The following is a 17,714-nucleotide window of genomic DNA, read 5'->3' as shown; positions in this document are numbered from 1 at the left end:
CTGGTTTTTATCCTGTGATTAAAATGGGAAACAAGTGAAGACGATGTTTGCCTATAGTCACAGGTGAGCACCAGCACAGGCCAAAATTCTGATTCCCAGTCTCAGCTCAGCCTACCTTGGTGTCTGGAGTTGCGTGGGAGGTTAACGCCAGAAGCCCTAGACCTACTTCCTCTGGGCTGTGGATTGACATTGCCAGGCCAGTGCCCTTTCCTCACTGTGGATAAGAGGCAGCCTTCACAGTCACAATGCTCCCGGGTCACAGAGGTGCTGGGCCCTAGGCCAGCCTCTGCCTGAGAAATTCTCTCCGGGAACTTCTTCTGGTGGGTACTACAGGCCTGATTCCAGGCCCTATGGCCTGTGGAACCGCACCACTGGGGGGAAGGCAGGGCCGGACAGAGTCATCACCTGTGGTGCCGGCCCCATGGATGAGGTGGAGTGGACACGAAGACCCAACCCTGAGGAGCTGAGGGTTGGGCTCATCAGCTGGGCAGGATCCTACCTCACTTCTGAGGCTTATAAGAATACGGTCACGGCTACTGCAAAGGGTTTGGGCCGGAGACAGGTAACAAAGCAAACCTGTACTGGAGTTGTTTTTCCCAGTGGCCAAGCTTGCTCTTTCACATTCTCTCTCTCTCTCTTTCTTTCATATGTGTGTGAGTGTGTGGTGCCTGGGGTACACTTTCAACCTAATCATTTTCCTAGCCTTTGTCACTACTAGGCTGAGACCCTCCTACCCCAGGATTTTGCTCACAGGTCTCCTTCTCTCTGTCTCCTCCTCTCTAAACCTGTTCTGAGGGGCAAAGGCTCAGCCCTTGCTGCCTTGTCTTCTCTGGCTGCTTTCTTCCCTCTGCCCCAACACTGGGTGGTTGTGTCATCACAATGAGTAGAGGTCAAGAGCCCAGGCTGGAAGGCAGAATTGTGGGAGTCCAGAGCAAGATGGATGGGTGGAGGGACTATAGGGCTGGTGATACTGTTCTGGTTGTGGTTTAGGAATGGGGAACTCTAAAGCCCTAAGAGAGTGAAGCTCTTCATTTTAGGGAGAGATGTAAGCAACCCCACAATGGCACTACAGAGTGAGGTAGCAGCAAGGCTCTCATTTACAACAGGGTTGATCACAGCTGAACCAGACAATTGCATCTCAACTGTGTGTGTTCCCATTCTTATCCCTGGACCCTGGGCCCACCTGTAAGAGATCTTGATTTTCTCCTGCCATGCTGGGGAGGTGGGCTCTGGGGATGGGAGTGTTAGCTAGTGTGCTATCCAGGGACAACAGTGAGAAAAAGAAAAGTAAAACTTAAACCAGAGCACTAATTAGAAAATTAGGTATTGAAGGAAGCCACCGAGTAAGAGAGAAAGAGGTTTACCTTTGGTTAGCTAGAAGAGGTAGGCATTCAGAACTTCTCCTGGGATCTTGAGTAGTACTCTGATTCCAGCAGTAGAGACCTCCCGAAATCTTTTGATTACTGTTGGATGAGAGAGCGGGAGAGCTGACAGTCAACATGGAGGCCGATGTGGAGGGGAAGGTGGTTGGTCCCCATGAAGGTTCTAGGATTAGGCCAGGAGAAATGGTGGTAGGACTCCCTGGCCTAGTCATTTGGCTGTAGTACATTTTCTTCTCCCTCCCAATGCCTCCAGACCTGGGAGATCTTGGTGAGCAATGAGCACGACACCCAGGCTGTAGTACGACTGAGGAGCTTGCAAGGCCTCTACCTCCTGTGTGAGGCAGATGGCAGTCTGTGCTATGGCCGGCCAAGGACCAGTCACCATGGATGCTTCCTACTGCGTTTCCACCGCAATGGCAAGTGGACTCTCCAGTGCATAATTAGTGGTCGTTATCTGGAGTCTGATGGTGAGGATGTGTTCTGCAACTCCAGGGTGCTTTCAGCTTACCACATGTGGACCCCCCGGCCAGCCCTACATGTCCATGTGATCCTTTACAGCCCTGTCAACCACTGCTACGCCCGGGCTGACCCCACTGTGGGCCGCGTCTGGGTGGATGCACCTGTTCCCTGCCTAGAGGAATGTGGCTTCCTGTTGCATTTCCAAGATGGATGCTACCACCTGGAGACCTCAACACACTTCTTTTTGTCCCACTTAGACCGGCTGGTCCCCCAACCCTCAACACAGACAGCTTTTCACATGCAGGTACGGCCTGGAGGGCTTGTGGCACTAAGCGATGGAGAAGGAGGCATGTTGTACCCACAGGGTGCACGCCTGCTCCTGGGCCTGGGCTCCAATCCCCACAGGGGCGAGGAGTGGTTCATCCTACAGCGCTGTCCGACGTGGGTCAGCCTCAGGTCAAAGACTCGGAAGTTCCTCTCCATCATTTATGGCAAGTGCTGGGTTCAAAACAGCTGTGGAGGGAGGGAGAGCTGGCTGCTGAAAAGAGAAAAATGTGCTCAAGATCAGTAAGGATTTTTGAACCTCCCAAGAAGGAAGATCCTGGGGTCCCAGCAGGATCTCTTAGGCCATGGAGCAGGGTGATAAGGCAGGGCATGGGCTTCAGGGAAAAGTCGCCTGGGTCTTCTCCAGGCTCCTACGGTCCAACAGAAGGCAGAGAAGGCTGAGGAGGGAAAACAGGGAACCCAGCCATGAAGTGTGGAGGAGGAACTGAGACTGAGGGTGAGGCCAGAGTCTGGCTTCTTCTGACATGTTCTTTCCCTTCAGATGTTGAGATATATGCTGCCTCTGAGCACGTAACCCCAATGTCCTTGTTCCAGTTTGAATGTGATGATGAGAGCTCCACCTTGCAGCTTCGTGCAGCCAATGGCTGCTACCTAGCCCAGGTGAGACCTTTGCCTTCTGAGCAAGAGAACCCTTAATACCTGAGTGCTCCCATACTTTCTCCTTCTTTAAGGCAGGTGAGCAGATGCTGAGGTGAACTGTAGAGGCCCTTGTCAATTTTCAACCAATGGACCCTGTTTCATCCAATGGGGCCTCTTTTAAAAAAAGAAAAAAGCAACTTTATTGAGGCACAATTTGTATAAAGTACACTCATTTAAGCGTACAATTCAGTTTTTTAAAGATTTTATTTATTTATTCATGACAGACACAGAGAGAAAGAGAGAGGCAGAGACACAGGCAGAGGGAGAAGCAGGCTCCATGCAGGGAGCCAAACATGGGACTCGTCCGGGGTCTCCAGGATCACACCCCGGGCTGAAGGCAGCGCTAAACCACTGGGCCACCGGGGCTGCCCAATAAGTTTTGATCAATGTTCACATCTATGCATGCCCCAATCACAAGTTGGAGAATATTTCTATCACCACAAAATTTCCTCTTGCCTCTTTGTAATCAGTTCCCCTTTCTCCTTGCCCTCCTCTCCACCGCTGTTACATGTTGTTCTGTCACTATAGATTAGAGTTGCCTGCTCTAGAATTCCATATAAATGGAATCACATCATATTACAGTATGTACTCTTCCTGTCATCAGCATAATGTTTTTGAAATTCATTCATGATCCACGTATCAGTGGTTTGTTTTCTACTGCTGAGTAGTTAGTGTTCCATACTACTACTCACCAACACAAACATAATTTGTTTCTCCATTTGCTTGTTGAACACTTGAGTCATTTCTGGTTTGGGCTACTGTGAATAAAGTTGCTAGGAACATTTGTGTACAAGTTTTTTTGTGGGCCTATATTTTTGGTTATCTTAGGCAAATACATAGGGGTAGAAATACTGGGTTACGTGATAAATGTGTATCTATATTTTTATTCTTTTTAAAGATTCTATTTATTTGAGAGAGACCATGCTAGAGACAGGGAGAGAGAAAGAGAGCGTGATTGGGGGGGAGGAACAGAAGGAGAGAGAACCCACACAAGGCTCAAGGCTCCATCCCAGGATCCTAGGATCATGACCTGAGCCAAAGGCAGACACTCAGCTGACTGAGCCACCGAGGCACCCCATGTTTATATTTTTAAGAAAATGTTAAATCGTTTTCTGAAGTGAGTATACTATTTTACATTCTTGCCAATAATGTATGAGAGCTCTAATTGCTCCACATCCTCATAAACACTGGGTATTGTCTGTGTTTTTAATTTCAGCCAACCTAATGGGTGTGTAGTGGCATCTTACTGTGGCTTTAATTTGCATCTCCCTTATAATTCATAATGTTGAGTATCTTTTCATGTGCTTATTGGCCATTTGTGTATCTTCTCCATGAGGTGTCTCTTCAAATCTTTTGCCCATTTGTCATTGGGTTGCTTATCTTATTATCGAGTTGTAAGAGTTCTTTCTATGTTCTAAAGTCAAGTTCTTTGCCAAATGTATGTATTTTAAGTGTTTCCTCCCAGTCGGTGGCTTGCCTTTTCATTTGCTTAATAGTGTCTTTTGAGCAGCAAGTTATTAATTTTGATGAAGTTCAATCTCTCCACTTTATGAAAGAGTAGTGGTTGTGTTGTCCTTTTTTTTTTTTTTTTTAGATTTTTATTTATTGATTCGAGAGAGAGAGAGAGAGAGAGAGAGAGGCAGAGACACAGGCAGAGGGAGAAGCAGGCTCCATGCAGGGAGCCCGATTTGGGACTTGATCCTGGATCCTAGGATCATGCCCTGGGCCGAAGGCAGGCGCCAAACCACTGTGCCACCCAGGGACCCCCTGGTTTTGTTGTCCTAATAAATCATTGACTGCTCCAACATTGCAAAGAATTTCTCCTATGTTTTCTTTTAGACATTTTCATTTTTATGTGTATGATTAATTTTGAAATGATTTTGGAGTGTAGGCCAAGGTTTATTTCTCTCCATGTGGATATCCAAGTCCCTTTTTGATAATGGACTCTGGGATATAGCAAAGTCTGGGGAAGTGGGAGAGCTGAGGTTATAATATGTTTTCCAAAAACAATGTGAAAGCGTAAAGCATGCCCTGGGAGAATGAAGAAGGCTAGTGGGTGAGATGTAGGAAAGGGTCTAGAAATAAAGATGATGGGAAGAAAGCTGAGATTTTGTCCTTGTTCTCTTCTCTGCTCCCTATAATTTCTCCAGAGGCGCCACAGGACAGTGGTGGCTAATGGACACCCAATGGAGTCTGACACATTCTTCCGCGTGCACTGGAATTGTGGCAAGATCATCCTGCAGTCTCCTAATGGACGCTTCTTAGGCATTGTGGACAATGGCCTGCTGATGGCCAATGCCACCATTCCAGGCGAGTAGAACAGCCCTTTCACCGGGTTATTCAAAGTCAGAGATGCTTTAAGGGGGAGCTGGGATATAATAGAGCACTGAAGTTGGGACCAGAAGATTTAGGTCTGTATATTTGCTGTGTCACTGAATTTTTGTCATCACTCCTTTGAGCAAACACTCCTTTGAGCCTCAGTGTCACTGGTTCCATTATCAATGGAGGTGATATCCAACCTGCCTGCCTCACCGGATTATCATGAAAATTAAACAGATTCACACATCTTGCAGGAAGAAAGAAGATTAAAATCTCGGGCTCCACACTGTACTAAGTGCTTTCATAAACATTCCATAATCGCCTAGCCGAAGATCTGGCACATAGTAGGCATTCACTAATTCTTAAAATGTTGACAACACTCTGCAATTAGTGTCCCTTTACCTGCTTCTATTTGGGAAAGCATCTAGAAGTTGCTCATCCAGATAACTCCATTCTATTTCTTTCAGGCCCAAATGAGGAATTTGGGATTCGATTAGCTAACCGTCGCTTCCTTGTATTGCGAGGTCGTTATGGGTATGTGGGCACCTCATCAGAACACGACCTAATGAAGTGCAATATGGATCAGCCCGACTGCATTCACCTGCTGCCTTGCCGCCAGGGCATCTACCACTTCCAGGGTGAGGAGCTCCTCTTTTTCATCCCTGGGTTCACAGTCTAGTCCTGCCTTACCCCCAACTCCGACTTCAGGACCTGCTGCTCAGAGCCTACTCATCAGAAACGGAGTTTCTGTTTGTTTTCACACTTCAAGGCCCCCAGAATGGGTTGGCAGAACAAAACCAAGCCCTCCTGCATTTTCATAGAGGCACCTGCCAACACAAGCAGGGAAGGGTAGTCAGGGAGGGGTGGCATGCTTCTCAGGAGCCTCCTCAGGCTATACCCACTGGAGGGCTTCATCCTTCACCCTTCCCTCCCCAGCACAGGGTGGATCCTTCTGGTCAATAACATCCTTTGGTACCTTTCGCCCTTGGGGAAAGTTTGCTCTCAACTTCTGTATAGAGCTTCATGGGAGCAACTTGCTCACAGTGCTGGCACCCAATGGCTTCTACATGCGATCCGACCGAAGTGGCACCCTGTTGGCAGACAGCGAAGAGATTACCAAAGAGTGTATTTGGGAGTTTTAGGTAAGATTAAGTGGGTAAGGACCTGGAGGTGGAAGAGCAGGAGCTGAGGGGCAAGAAACGAAGGGATGTGGGGGAGAATGAGACAAAAACACACCAGTGTCCCACAGCTTGATCAACTCAGGACATTTATTCCAAATCTGTGCCTTTCCTCTCAGGGCTTCTAAATGCAGACTTGCTGGAGAAAGGAGGGGAAATCAGATCTAGGTCTCTCACTATTGTGCCACACTGACACGTGAGTGCAGGCAAGCCTGCAGGGGACAGAATCAGGGGTACTCGTGTATTTATCTCTCTTTGTTAAGACGCAGAGTTTTGCCCCATTTTTAGGGAAGACAGATAACTTTGAGGGTATGCTTTCTATCCTATGCACTTTCTGCTCCTATACCCCTGGATCCCTGGAGTGCTGATGGCTTCCAAATATTCATCTGCAGCTCTGACCCTTGTCCTGATCTTTAACCTCTTCACTTTCCAACTTCCTGATTCACAGCTGACTTGACTTTGTCCTGCCATCCCCTCAAAATCAGCCTCCTCACCCTCCCCTCCAAAGATGATTCTTCCTAAGTTCTCCAAGGCCATCTAGGGCATTGCTGTCCTCCCAAATGCTCTGCATCAGGACTTCAGCACCAAAAAAAAAAAAAAAAGAAAAGAAAAAAGAAAGAAAGAAAGAAAGAAAGAAAGAAAGAAAGAAAGAAAGAAAGAAAGAAAGAAAGAAAAGACTTCAGCACCATCTCTCTTTCCTCCTTTTCATTCCAATGACTTCACTGAACCCTGGAAATTCTTGGGTACTTCCTTAATGCCTCTTGAGTGCTTGTTCTTTCTTAAATCTTTTTTATTTTTATTTATTTATTCATAAGAGATACAGAGAGAGAGAGAGGCAGAGACACAGGCAGAGGGAGAAGCAGGCTCCCTGTGGGGAGCCCGATGCAGGACTAGATCCCCTGACCGGGATCATACCCTGAGCCAAAGGCAGACGTCCAACAGCTGAGCCACCCAGGCATCCCTAGTGCTTGTTCCTTCTTAACTACCTTTGCTACTGTGTAGATCCAGGTTTTTCACCCAAAGCCTCTACTGCAATATAAGGACTCCTCAGCAGCACTTCCTGACTCCAGATCCGTCCCATCCAATCTCTTCTCCACACCAAGTTCACTTTCCTAAAGTGCTGTCTCTAATTCATCATTCCCTATTCACAACACTTTAGGATACCTCATTGCTCTTAGCTGTATTTCTTCATAGTTGACCTTGCTTCCCTGGCTTGGAAAATCATAAGGATGTTATAGGAAGAAGAGCTTTGGTTTTGATATCTTGGAACCTCAGGGAATTTGCTTTAACATTTCTGGGCTTTATTTCCTTATCTGTAAAATGGGAGCAATATCTACTTCATAGGGTGGTATGAAGGTTAAGTAACTATGAATCAAGATGTAGACCCTCAATATATATGTTCACTTCTTTCCTGCATTTTCTACTGGTATTCTACACAAACCCTTTACTATGGCCAAACTGGAAAAAATCAAATGAAATCCCACTGGGCTTGTTTTCTTATCTGTTCCATGAAGGGTTTCAATTGAACTAAATTTCTCAGGCTCCTTCCAGGCCTGACATTCTAGTAGACAATGTATCATAGTGTCTACAATGTATCATCTAGTAGACAATGTATCTAGTAGACAATGTATCATTCTTGGATATTGAACTGGCTTTTAATTAGATTTTTTATCAGTTAAACTTGTTGTTTGACCCTGGAAAAATGAACCTCTCAAAAGCCTGTTCCTTGTTGGTGAAATGGGAATACAGTATCTATCTCATAGGATTGTTGTAATGTGAGATAATGATTACAGGGATCCCTGGGTGGCGCAGCGGTTTGGCTCCTGCCTTTGGCCCAGGGCGCGATCCTGGAGACCCGGGATCGAATCCCACATCGGGCTCCCGGTGCATGGAGCCTGCTTCTCCCTCTGCCTGTGTCTCTGCGCCTCTCTCTCTCTCTCTGTGACTATCATAAATAAATAAAAATTAAAAAAAATTTTTTTTAATGATTACAAGATGTGTAGTAAATAGCCTGGTGCCTAATGCACTGTAGTCTATCAGAAGTCTTTCCTGATCCAATTGAATTCTTAGTAAATCTTATCTCTTGACTATAGTACCCCTTTGAACTCTGATGGTATTTTTTACACCATTAATTTGATTAGAAAAAGAATTTGTACTACCTTTTCCTATAAATTAACTTCACATAAATCTATGTAATCCTTCATCAAGCACGGCAAAACAGGGCGCCTGGGTGGCTCAGTTGGCTAAGCGTCTGACTCTTGATCTCAGCTCAGGTCTTCATCCTAGGGTCATAAGTTTGAGCCCTGTGTTGGGCTCCATGCTGGGTGTGGATCCAACTTTAAAAAAAAAAAAAAAAAAAAAAGAATGGAGCAAATCACTTTATTCTATCTTTTCCCAGATGATCTTACCAGATTTTTCCTAAAAGCCCAAGATGAGCAAATGATTGACTGAAAGTTTCTATTTCCCCTTACCTTCTCAGGCCAATGGGATGCCACCTATGGAAATCCAAATCTTCCAGGAGAAACTACTGCACTAAACACAACAGGAACCTCAAAGTCAAGATCCATGAGAATATCTGTTACACAACTTTCCCTACCCAGTTTAGCAAAACACCTGTTTCGGGCAACAATACATCTCAAAAGGCCACCCCCAAGACCCCTGTGTGCTGTGCTCTTCAGTACGGAATAGAGGTCTTGATGTGGGTAGACAGAGGCCTCAGGCCACTCCAAGTTCTATCCAAAAGAGGCAAGACCAAATGGTAACCAGTTATTCCATTTATCTTCCCCATCCCTGCCAGGACCAACAGAATTTTTCCAGTAATCCCATAAGGAGCCAGTTTTGCCCTGAAAGACTCAGAATCCAGAAATAATTAGATGTCCTTTTGGTTTTGAAAGAATGAAGTATTATGAGTCCTATGGGCACAGGGTCATTGTAATGACACACCTTATGGCTATAAGGCCCCCCTCCTGATCACCACCCCCTTGAAGTTTACCAAATATCCTGCTTTATCCTTACCTTTGATCTAATCAGTTGGGCAAGATGAGTACTATCCCTATCACTGCCCACCTTTTTTTACAGGGACCTGAAGTGATTTGCCCAAAGTCCCATGACTGGGAGTTCTGATTCAATTCTTTGATTAGAATGGACTATAATGTCCATTACTCTTTCCATCAAAACAGCTTCCACAATGACCATCATTCTTGTACTGTCTTTATAACTTTGGCCTTCATCTATCTACTATCTGTTCTATCAATGTCTTTATTGACATAGACTCTTAAGTACTTTTAATTGGAAAGGAATATTCTAATCACTATCATAAAATGGAAAATGAGAAATCACTTGCCATAAATAGAAAGCGACTTAAAAATAAATACAATGAAAACAAAGTGATGTTATCAAATTCTAGTTAGATTTCCCTCCCCTGCCCAAGGCTCAGAACCTGAGGTTCCCTTTCCCTCTGTTACAAAAAAGATTAACAACTGTTACAGAGGCACTAAAAAATAGAATCAAAGTGAAAGTTTTCTCATCAATACAATCAGAATTGAAAAGGAGTCAAAAGGGGAATAATTTCCTCATTTCTGACTAAATGTTATTTAAAGCAGTGTCTATATTTAAAGCAGTGTCCTAAAATGTTCTCAAATACCAACAGTGATGCCTGACCCCAACTTTTGGGAAATTGCATCATACTATAATGAGTGCCTGGTTTTTAAATCTATTGAGAAAAGAAGCTAATATCACAACATGAGAGAGATTCCATTTTCATAGAGAAAATGACCTCAGGTTTTTGTAAGTATGTTTCTCCTCAAGAGATATAAAATAATTCTGTAAAAATTTTAACCTAGCAAGTGAGGCTAAAGAACACTAGAGACCAGGGCATCTCTTTCCAAGAGAAAGTTGAGAACAGGCCAAAGATATGGAGTGGAATACACAACACCCTCCAGAGAGATAGGACCTTAGAGGTCATTTAATGTAGATTAAAGATTAAGGGATTCTTCTCTTCCTCGGCATTCCATAAATGCATGTACAAATTTAGATGCATGAGCTTGCATATGCACAGAAATACACACACGTGCATACATCCCCTACACACAGTCTCTTATCTCCCATTCCCCACAAGTAGCCATTCATCCTCCATTTGACTGTATTTGGCCCTGGAGCCTCAGCTGGCAGCTCCCTCCATGGCTGACATGAGTCCCATTGCTAAGTGAACGGCTTGTTCTTAGATTGTGCTGTGCAGATTGTCATCCCACAAAACTTCACTCATTTTCCTGGGCAGTCTGTCAGCAGGGCAGGAGCAGGGTGTACTCCACCACTCTTGGAATTTCCTTCTAGAGCTATACTGTCCCATAGAACTTTCTGTGCTGATGGAAATGTTCTATAATGTTTACTCTTTGATACAGTAGCCATGGGACACCTGTGACTATTGGCCATTCCATATGTGGCTAGTGTGAATGTGGAGCTGAATTGTTCATTTTACTTAATTTTAATTACATTTAAATATCCAATGTGATTGGTGGCTATTTACTGAAGAGCACAGCACTAGAGTTTTTGATAAGATAACTTCTGGATGAGTACCCCTCCCAGATGGGAGAAAACAAACTTGCCCCCACTCCTTTTATCCTGCTTCACATCATCATCATTCTATCCCCAGCCCATCAAAAGGGCAAAAATTGGGAGGGATGAGCCCATCCCCCATTCAAAATATCCCTTTCTTCACCCTCTTTTCCCTGTATTCTTCTCTTTCACTACATACCGAGGCTTCCCAGGAGGAGCCTAGAGATTTCTCTGAAGGGAGACAGAATTGAGAAGATTTGGAACTTACTACCAAGAAGAACCAAGCAAACATGCCTCAGGAGCATGTGGACAAGCAGAGTATGAATAATGGCATTTCTGCTGTGCTGCTTTGCAAAAAGTACATATGCAATTAAGGAAGTAATGTATATTTTCTTAGATAAAGGAATTATTGTAAATTTTTTTTAGATGTTGTAGTTATCTAAGAAAAGTTCCTTATTTTAGGGGAATGTCTGTTGGGGACTTAGGGGTGACATGCCATGATCAGTGTATGGGTGTGTGGGTGCGTGTGCATATGGGTTCATGAGTACCCAAACACTGTTATAGATCATATCTACATACATACATATGTAGATATATACACAGATAGGTAAATATATAGATTAGACAGATTGGATAGTTACATAGACATAGATACATTAAATAGATGATAATTAGAAACATACATACATAATTACATGTATAAATAGATCATAGATAAATACATAGATTAGATGGATTAGAAGATAGGGAGATAGGAAGATAAAGATGATAGGTAGATAGATAGAGCAAACTTTCTTAAACGTAGGGGTGGGAGTATGAATGTTCATGGGAAAAACACTAACAGGAACTACTGCTAATTTAAAAAATGCTTTTATTCTTGCCAACTACGAGCCATTTAAGGTCAGCGTGAGTAGTGGGTGGGCACGGTTTCTCCAGCCCCGGTGCTGCATTGGAGAGGCAGTGAGGCGGAGCCCGGCCAGGTCCACAGATGAAAAAGAGTCACAGGAAGGAGGGGGCAGCAATAATCTGCTTGGGCAGGATTAGGTCCTCCTCACCCTATCTCCTTCCCAGCCTGGCCCTCCTCCCTCGTGCCAGGCTTTGCAGGGGTGGGGGGCTGGGCCAGAGCAAGGTCTAAGGGGCACCAAGACTGGTAATGGAGGCAATGGAAGGAAGGGCAAGGGTGGCAGAGCAGTACTGAATCCAGGGATCTCGGCTGCAGGAGGCAGGTAACCTACAGGGACAAAAAGAGGTTGAGTTTGCATTTGTTGCTGTCACCCCAGCCCTCAAAGTCACTGGTGGGAAGAGGGACAGACCTCAGTTCTCTCCCCTGGGGACATATATTCTCAAGTCCCAATCCCATCCCCTCTTCCTGCTAAGGCTCTCAGTGATGCTAGAGACTCAGGGCCAGGGGGTTCTAGTGTCCAACCTTGTAAGCCATGCAAGGAAAGAAGAAAGCTGTGTCAAGATTTCTCGATGACCCCGACTGAAGATCCATGCCTTCTTGTAGGTCATAGAGTAAGCCCTCCCCACACTGTGCAGGAGTGAGGCCTGGCCTGTGGATTCTTACCCCAGCACGGCTTGAGAGAGGCTTGGGGTGGGGTGTCCCTCAGACACCTGTCTGGTGATGTCTCCCAGTACAGCTGATAGCAGGAGGGACCCAAGGATTCCAGGGCAGGTGGGACTGCTGTGGGCACACTGCCAGGGGACTGCTAGAAAAAGTAAGAGACCCCCAGGTGTCAGTGATGGCTCCTGTTCAGCAGACCTGGGGTTCTAAGGCAGCCCCCTGCCTCTGGCTATATCCTGTACCACTCAGGAGGGCAGCATTCACAGGGTAGACTATGAGGATGGGGCTTTTCTAAAGTGTGCAGTGTAGGAACCTGGAGCAGTCAGGAATTCTAGCTCAGGCTCACTGGGAATGGCAGAAGCAGTGAATTCTTGTCTCCCCAGTTCACAAATGCCCCTCTCTTCCTGGATACCTGTGCAAAGGTGGTCCCTGGGGAGGCACTCAGGAGAGTCAGATCCTGGGAAGCACCTACAAGGTGAGAGCAGATCCACTCAGAAGGAGCAATGGGTCTAGGGAGTGGGGAGTAGTGGGGAGTAGCTGGGACGTCCTAGGAAAGCCAGCAACTTATGGCAGGGATGAGAGGAGAGGGATGCTATGACCTTAAACAGCCTCCTCTCTAAGGCAGAGCCTTGGGAAACAGGGGAAGAAGGACTAAATCTCAGATATGGTAAACTGGGAACAGTGTAGGTCTGAAGAACAGAGACTCTGAATGCCAAGCATCTAACATGGCCTTGCACATGGAAGATACCGAGTAAATGTTTGGTGGATGGATGGATGGATGGATGGATGGATGGATGGATGGACAGACGAGTGGGTGGATAGATGCATAGGTAAGTGCATGGATACATGCAAGAATTGGTGGGTAGGTGAGTGGATGGATGAAAGGACAGATGTGCAGAGAAATCACCTGAAATCTGCATCTCCCACTTGAGCTTCTCTTGTCGGCGCCATTTGGCTCTTCGGTTGGAAAACCAGACCTGAAGGAGGGCAGAGACAGTGGACCTGGCTGTGCTCCCCACTGCCTGGCCCCTACTGCTCTCATCACATGTTCCTGGTCTAGACCCAGAGCACAGCCCCGTCCTCAGACCTGACATCCTCCCTCCCTGCTCTGGCCTTTGTTCTCTGTCCTCTTCCTCACTTCAAAGGCTTGGAGTGGGGAGGAGAGGAGAGCAACTAGCAGAAGGAGAACAAGGAGGGTCTTGTGTCTGATTTCGGCTACACAGATCTGTTTCCACCTTCCGGCCCCCTTCTCCACCTCACCAGAACTCAAAGCCTTCTCCATACAGACTCTGGATTCTTGTAGTTTGTGCCCCGTGTGTGGCAGAGCTCACTCACCCTCACCGTGTCCTCAGGCAGAGAGGTGGCAGCAGCCAGCTTCCCACGGGCCACCGAATCAGGATACTGGCCACGCTGGAACTCTGCAGAGATCGAGGCTTGCACAGTGAGGGCATGCAGAGAGGAACAAGGCCTGGGTCTCCCCCTCAGCTTCCTTGCACCGGCCACAACCCCACACTACCCTCCTCCCCAGGGCAGGGCCATCTACAGCCTCTGCTTCTCAGCCTTGCCCACAGGCCACAGGGCTTTGCCTCCATGGGTCACACCAAGCACCCTCTCACCCACTGTCTGCCCCACCCCTGGCACCTTTCTCCAGCGCCTCGGCTTGGCCTGGGGAGAAGATAGTCCGATTCCGGTGGCCAGTCCCTGGGTGGGGACCCCGGGGAGTCTCAGAGCCACTATGGGGCGTGTGAGTAACTGGAGTTAAAACAGCTGTAAAGGCGGACAATGGCTTATGGTTGTTTGTGATAGTGATTTTTCTCATCCCATGGGGTTCCCAAGCCCCTGGGGCTGTGGACAGGGAACAGTATGGGTATAAGAGCAGAGCCATGCTAGCAGGACATTCACAGCTCCTTGGAGGTTACTGCAGGGGCACTTAGGGGGAGGCACACCCAATGCCATGGTTGGGTGCATGCTTGGTGTTTGGGGAAATAGCAGCAAGGTTGGTCCAGGTTGCATGATCCCACAGAACCTGAAGGGTGCTCTGAGAAGCTGTTCTTGAGGCAGAGGGAGGGCATGGAAGGTCCAGTCCTTCCTCTTCCTCAGTAGATCCTGTGAATCTGAGGGCCAAGGGGCCTGAGTCCTGTTCCAGGACCTGCCAATGACTAGCTGATAGCCTTGGGTAAGTCACTTCCCTTCTCTGAGCTTCAATTTTCTTCTGCCAGGAGAGAACAATACTCCCTGCCGGGCCCTCCTTATTGTCTTTTTGTGAGGGTGATCCAAGAGAGAACAAGAAAGGGCTTTGCAAACTGTAACATTCTTACATTTGCTCGGATCATCCCTGGGGGCAGTGCCAAGACCCACCTGGAGACCTGAGCTGTGCCCAGGGCAGTCTCTGGTCCTCCTGTAGTGCCCGCAGGACTCGATTGATGGAGGAGACCTGGGGGTGTTGGCGTGTGTATTGAGTGGGGAGACGGTGCGCAGACCCAGGGTTACATCCTGAGGATATCTCCCCAATAACCTTTCTCTCCTCTCTTAGGCCCACACATCATTCCCAGGGCAGCCTCCTCTCTTCCCATGCTTTCTTTTACTCTCTTGTCCCCTGACCCCACTTTTCAAAAGAGAGCCCATCAGCCTTGCCTCTCCAGCCTGGGATGGTCTCATTGCCGAATAAGAAGGGGTCTTCTCCCCAGATGGCCAGGTTGCCAGCCCTGGTGCAGGCAGGGGAGAGCACTTACACTGGGAGTCTTGTCCTGGGTGCAGAGTCCTTCGGCACAGAGCTGGCGTTGGATCTCCCAAGCAAAGAGGGCAGGGCACTCACCCTTTAGCTGGGCAATTCGAGCCACCACAGGGGGTGTGGCCAGACGTGGCTTGCTTCCCCCAATCCCCTTGGGCTCCAAGACACCTGTGCGGTAGTAACGTGCTAGGATCTTGCTCACACAGCCATTAGATACCTGGGTCGGGTGAGAAGCAGGGACAGATGATGGCATGATGGGCAGAGGGTGAGCGTCCCTGGGGCAGAAGGAGGCTACAAGGCAAAGTGAGACCTAATGCCCCAGGCTGCAGAGTTGAGAATTCAGCGACACCTTTGAGTGCCTAAAGATTCCCATCCCGGACCCCAAGAGGGTCTCCTAGGAAGTAGCCCAAGCCCCCAAAGCCCTCCGAGTCTACAACAGCCTCACACTTGCCTTAGGAGGGTGCTTTGTCCCTGCTTCTTGTCCCCATCACCAGGTAAACCATACTACCTTAAGGCTCCGTGAGATGTCACAGGGCCGCATCCCGCTGACTGCCAGCCGCACAATCTGCTGCCGGGTGTCCAGGGGCAGGGGCCGGCCATTCACAAAAAGGCCCCCCAGCTGATTCACACTGCTGATCCCTGGGCATAAGAAGGAGGCATCCACACATCTCCCCTCTCCCCAGCCCACCTGTGGCATGGAGGACTCTCTTGGGGAGGGTTACTCAGGCTGCTCTGGGTCTGGCTTCCCATCACAGAGAAAGTCCTCCCCTGAAACTCCCCAGCTCCCACTTTCTTTGGGAGGTGGCTCATGGGTGAGCCTTTGCTTTGAGGCCACTTACACTGATCCCTGTGACCTAAGGGAAGCAAGGTGGAGCAGGAAGGAAATGACTGGATGAGGCTCCCTCAGAACACCAGCCAAGGGCACGGAAAGTGGTGGAGGGAAGCAGGGCCCTGAGGTATTTCCTCCCTCCTTACGCCAACCTGTTCTTCCCACTTCTCCCAGGTGTCTTACCATCCTGCGGCATGTTCCCGGCCAACCTTCTTCACAGAAGGGCAGGGACTGGGAAGACTAGAGAAAGGAATTCCTCCGAGGAGCTCCTTCTTTGGTCTTGGGGTTGGGTCTGCAATGATCGCAATTATTTGGGTGAAGTCTCTGGCTCATGGTGGTCTTGGGTTGTAGTGTTTTGTGATAGAGGGTCAGGTTTCTCAAATTTGCAAGCAGGTTGACTGAGAAAATTCAAATTCTCTCTACTTATACCCTTCAATGATGAACTAACATATCACCAGTCCAGCAGAGGACTAGATCTTTCTGGATGTCCTATAAGGGTGGGAGAGAGGGTAGGAAGGCTCTCATTTCTCATACTTGCCATCATAAGAGGTCAGGGAAATAGAAAAGGATTATGCTTACAAATGTTCAGGCTTTCCCTTTTACAAGTCGGCGCCTGTTGTCTCTGACCCCTCAAAAGCCTTCTCAGCCCTGGGTGATATACTTGGGCCTCCTAAGTTCAGATTCAATTGGGTCAAAACCCAAAAATCTATAATATTCTGCCCAGCCAGAAGAGGGCATCAGTGACTAAAGATCCCATTTGCTCTGGTCTGAGGCTAGAGACTAGGTTCAAGACTGCCTTCACTATCAGGCAGCTCCCAAGCTTAGTTTCTCCAAACCACCAACCACAGAGCTTTCCTCAGAGCACTTCATGGAAGGGTCTTGCTCCTGATTTTTTTCTTTTATACTCTCCAGGAAGCCCTGAGGAAACATGGGGGCTCAGCTCCACCCCTGGGCATTGAGGCTCTGGTCCCACCAACTGGAAGTAAAGATGAACAAGCATGAAGTCCAGGTTTCTCTTGGAAGAAACATCTCTTGACATCTTCTAACCTGCTGGGGTTGTTGGTTCCTATTAACTCTGGAGAGTTCTAGATCTTGCAGTGAAGCAGCTTCACTCTCAGAGACCAATTGTCTGGGATCACTCATTGAACTAACACTTAGGAAAGACATGTTGAAGGAAGAGAGTGAGGGGCAGGAGTGTGCAGCATGCTGATGCACAATACCTTGTGAGCACAAGAGAGTCTGACCAGCAAAGGTTGCAGATCATGGGCCACCATGCCTTTCTTGCTTTTATCAGGGAGTAACAGGAGTAGAAACCACCTCCTTTCTCACCTGCAAACCTGGTAGGGCTAGAGGTCACCCCAGAAAATAGCTCATGCAGAGACCTTTCCTGTAATAACTATGCCATCTTGGCTCAGCTCACTAATCTGCAATTCTTTTCTGAATAAAGTATTAACCATTAGTATATTGCTGGTTGTTCAGGATGAAGGGAGTGAAAAGAGAAGGAACAAGGTTTTTGCCCTCCAAGAGATTACAGAGCAGCCGGGAAGAGGAGACCAGCACAGGTGAAACAAGGAACCCACAGAGTATGGAATCTGGAGTTGCTTTTAACTCAGTGGCTGAATTCGCTTTTACGCCCTCCTCTCCAAGGAGGTAGAGACATGTTCCCCCTTCAAGCTCTCATCTTTCCAGAAAGCCAGGATAGAAGGCAGAGATC

General features: G+C 47.5%; 2 protein-coding genes across 11 annotated transcripts; one reads left to right on the top strand and one right to left on the bottom strand.

Annotated features, from left to right (window-relative positions):
- The first annotated feature begins 274 nt into the window (after positions 1-274).
- On the top strand, positions 275-11,292 carry FSCN3 (fascin actin-bundling protein 3). 10 transcript variants are annotated; one of them, XM_025471547.3, is made up of 8 exons: positions 275-562; positions 1,636-2,332; positions 2,668-2,786; positions 4,976-5,135; positions 5,612-5,782; positions 6,086-6,286; positions 6,442-6,518; positions 8,802-8,977. In XM_025471547.3, exons 1-7 carry the CDS (start codon positions 422-424, stop codon positions 6,513-6,515), a joined length of 1,563 nt encoding a protein of 520 aa, XP_025327332.1. In that variant the 5' UTR covers positions 275-421; the 3' UTR covers positions 6,516-6,518; positions 8,802-8,977. The 10 variants fall into 10 exon arrangements, 7 of the variants coding, with proteins under 7 accessions (XP_025327332.1, XP_025327333.1, XP_025327331.1 ...); XR_003145726.3 differs by lacking the exon at positions 6,442-6,518 and adding an exon at positions 11,089-11,292 and having other exon boundaries at positions 276-562; positions 8,802-9,080; XR_004804856.2 differs by lacking the exon at positions 6,442-6,518 and adding an exon at positions 11,080-11,292 and having other exon boundaries at positions 276-562; positions 8,802-9,080.
- A 481-nt stretch (positions 11,293-11,773) lies between these two features.
- Positions 11,774-16,211, bottom strand: PAX4 (paired box 4). Its single transcript, XM_025471556.3, is given in 10 exon segments — positions 11,774-12,092; positions 12,094-12,107; positions 12,444-12,585; positions 12,853-12,908; positions 13,348-13,417; positions 13,776-13,858; positions 14,082-14,207; positions 14,799-14,874; positions 15,173-15,388; positions 15,680-16,211. Coding segments are annotated over 10 exon segments (1,137 nt in total). The 5' UTR covers positions 15,869-16,211; the 3' UTR covers positions 11,774-11,927.
- Between the last annotated feature and the right edge of the window lie 1,503 nt (positions 16,212-17,714).

The sequence above is a fragment of the Canis lupus genome, chromosome 14 (genome assembly GCF_003254725.2).
Source record: "Canis lupus dingo isolate Sandy chromosome 14, ASM325472v2, whole genome shotgun sequence".
NCBI classification, from domain to species: Eukaryota; Metazoa; Chordata; class Mammalia; order Carnivora; family Canidae; genus Canis; species Canis lupus.
Note: the sequence above shows the minus strand (reverse complement) of the source record. Positions and strands in the feature narration are given on the sequence as shown.

Bases quoted from the DNA above. Each gene is read 5' to 3' on its own strand.
- FSCN3 (XM_025471546.3), top strand. From the start codon at position 422: ATGGATGAGGTGGAGTGGACACGAAGACCCAACCCTGAGGAGCTGAGG. The intron at 5,783-6,085 runs GTGAGGAGCTCC...TCCCCAGCACAG, and splicing joins GGGCATCTACCACTTCCAGG to GGTGGATCCTTCTGGTCAAT. The intron at 6,287-8,801 runs GTAAGATTAAGT...TTACCTTCTCAG, and splicing joins AGTGTATTTGGGAGTTTTAG to GCCAATGGGATGCCACCTAT.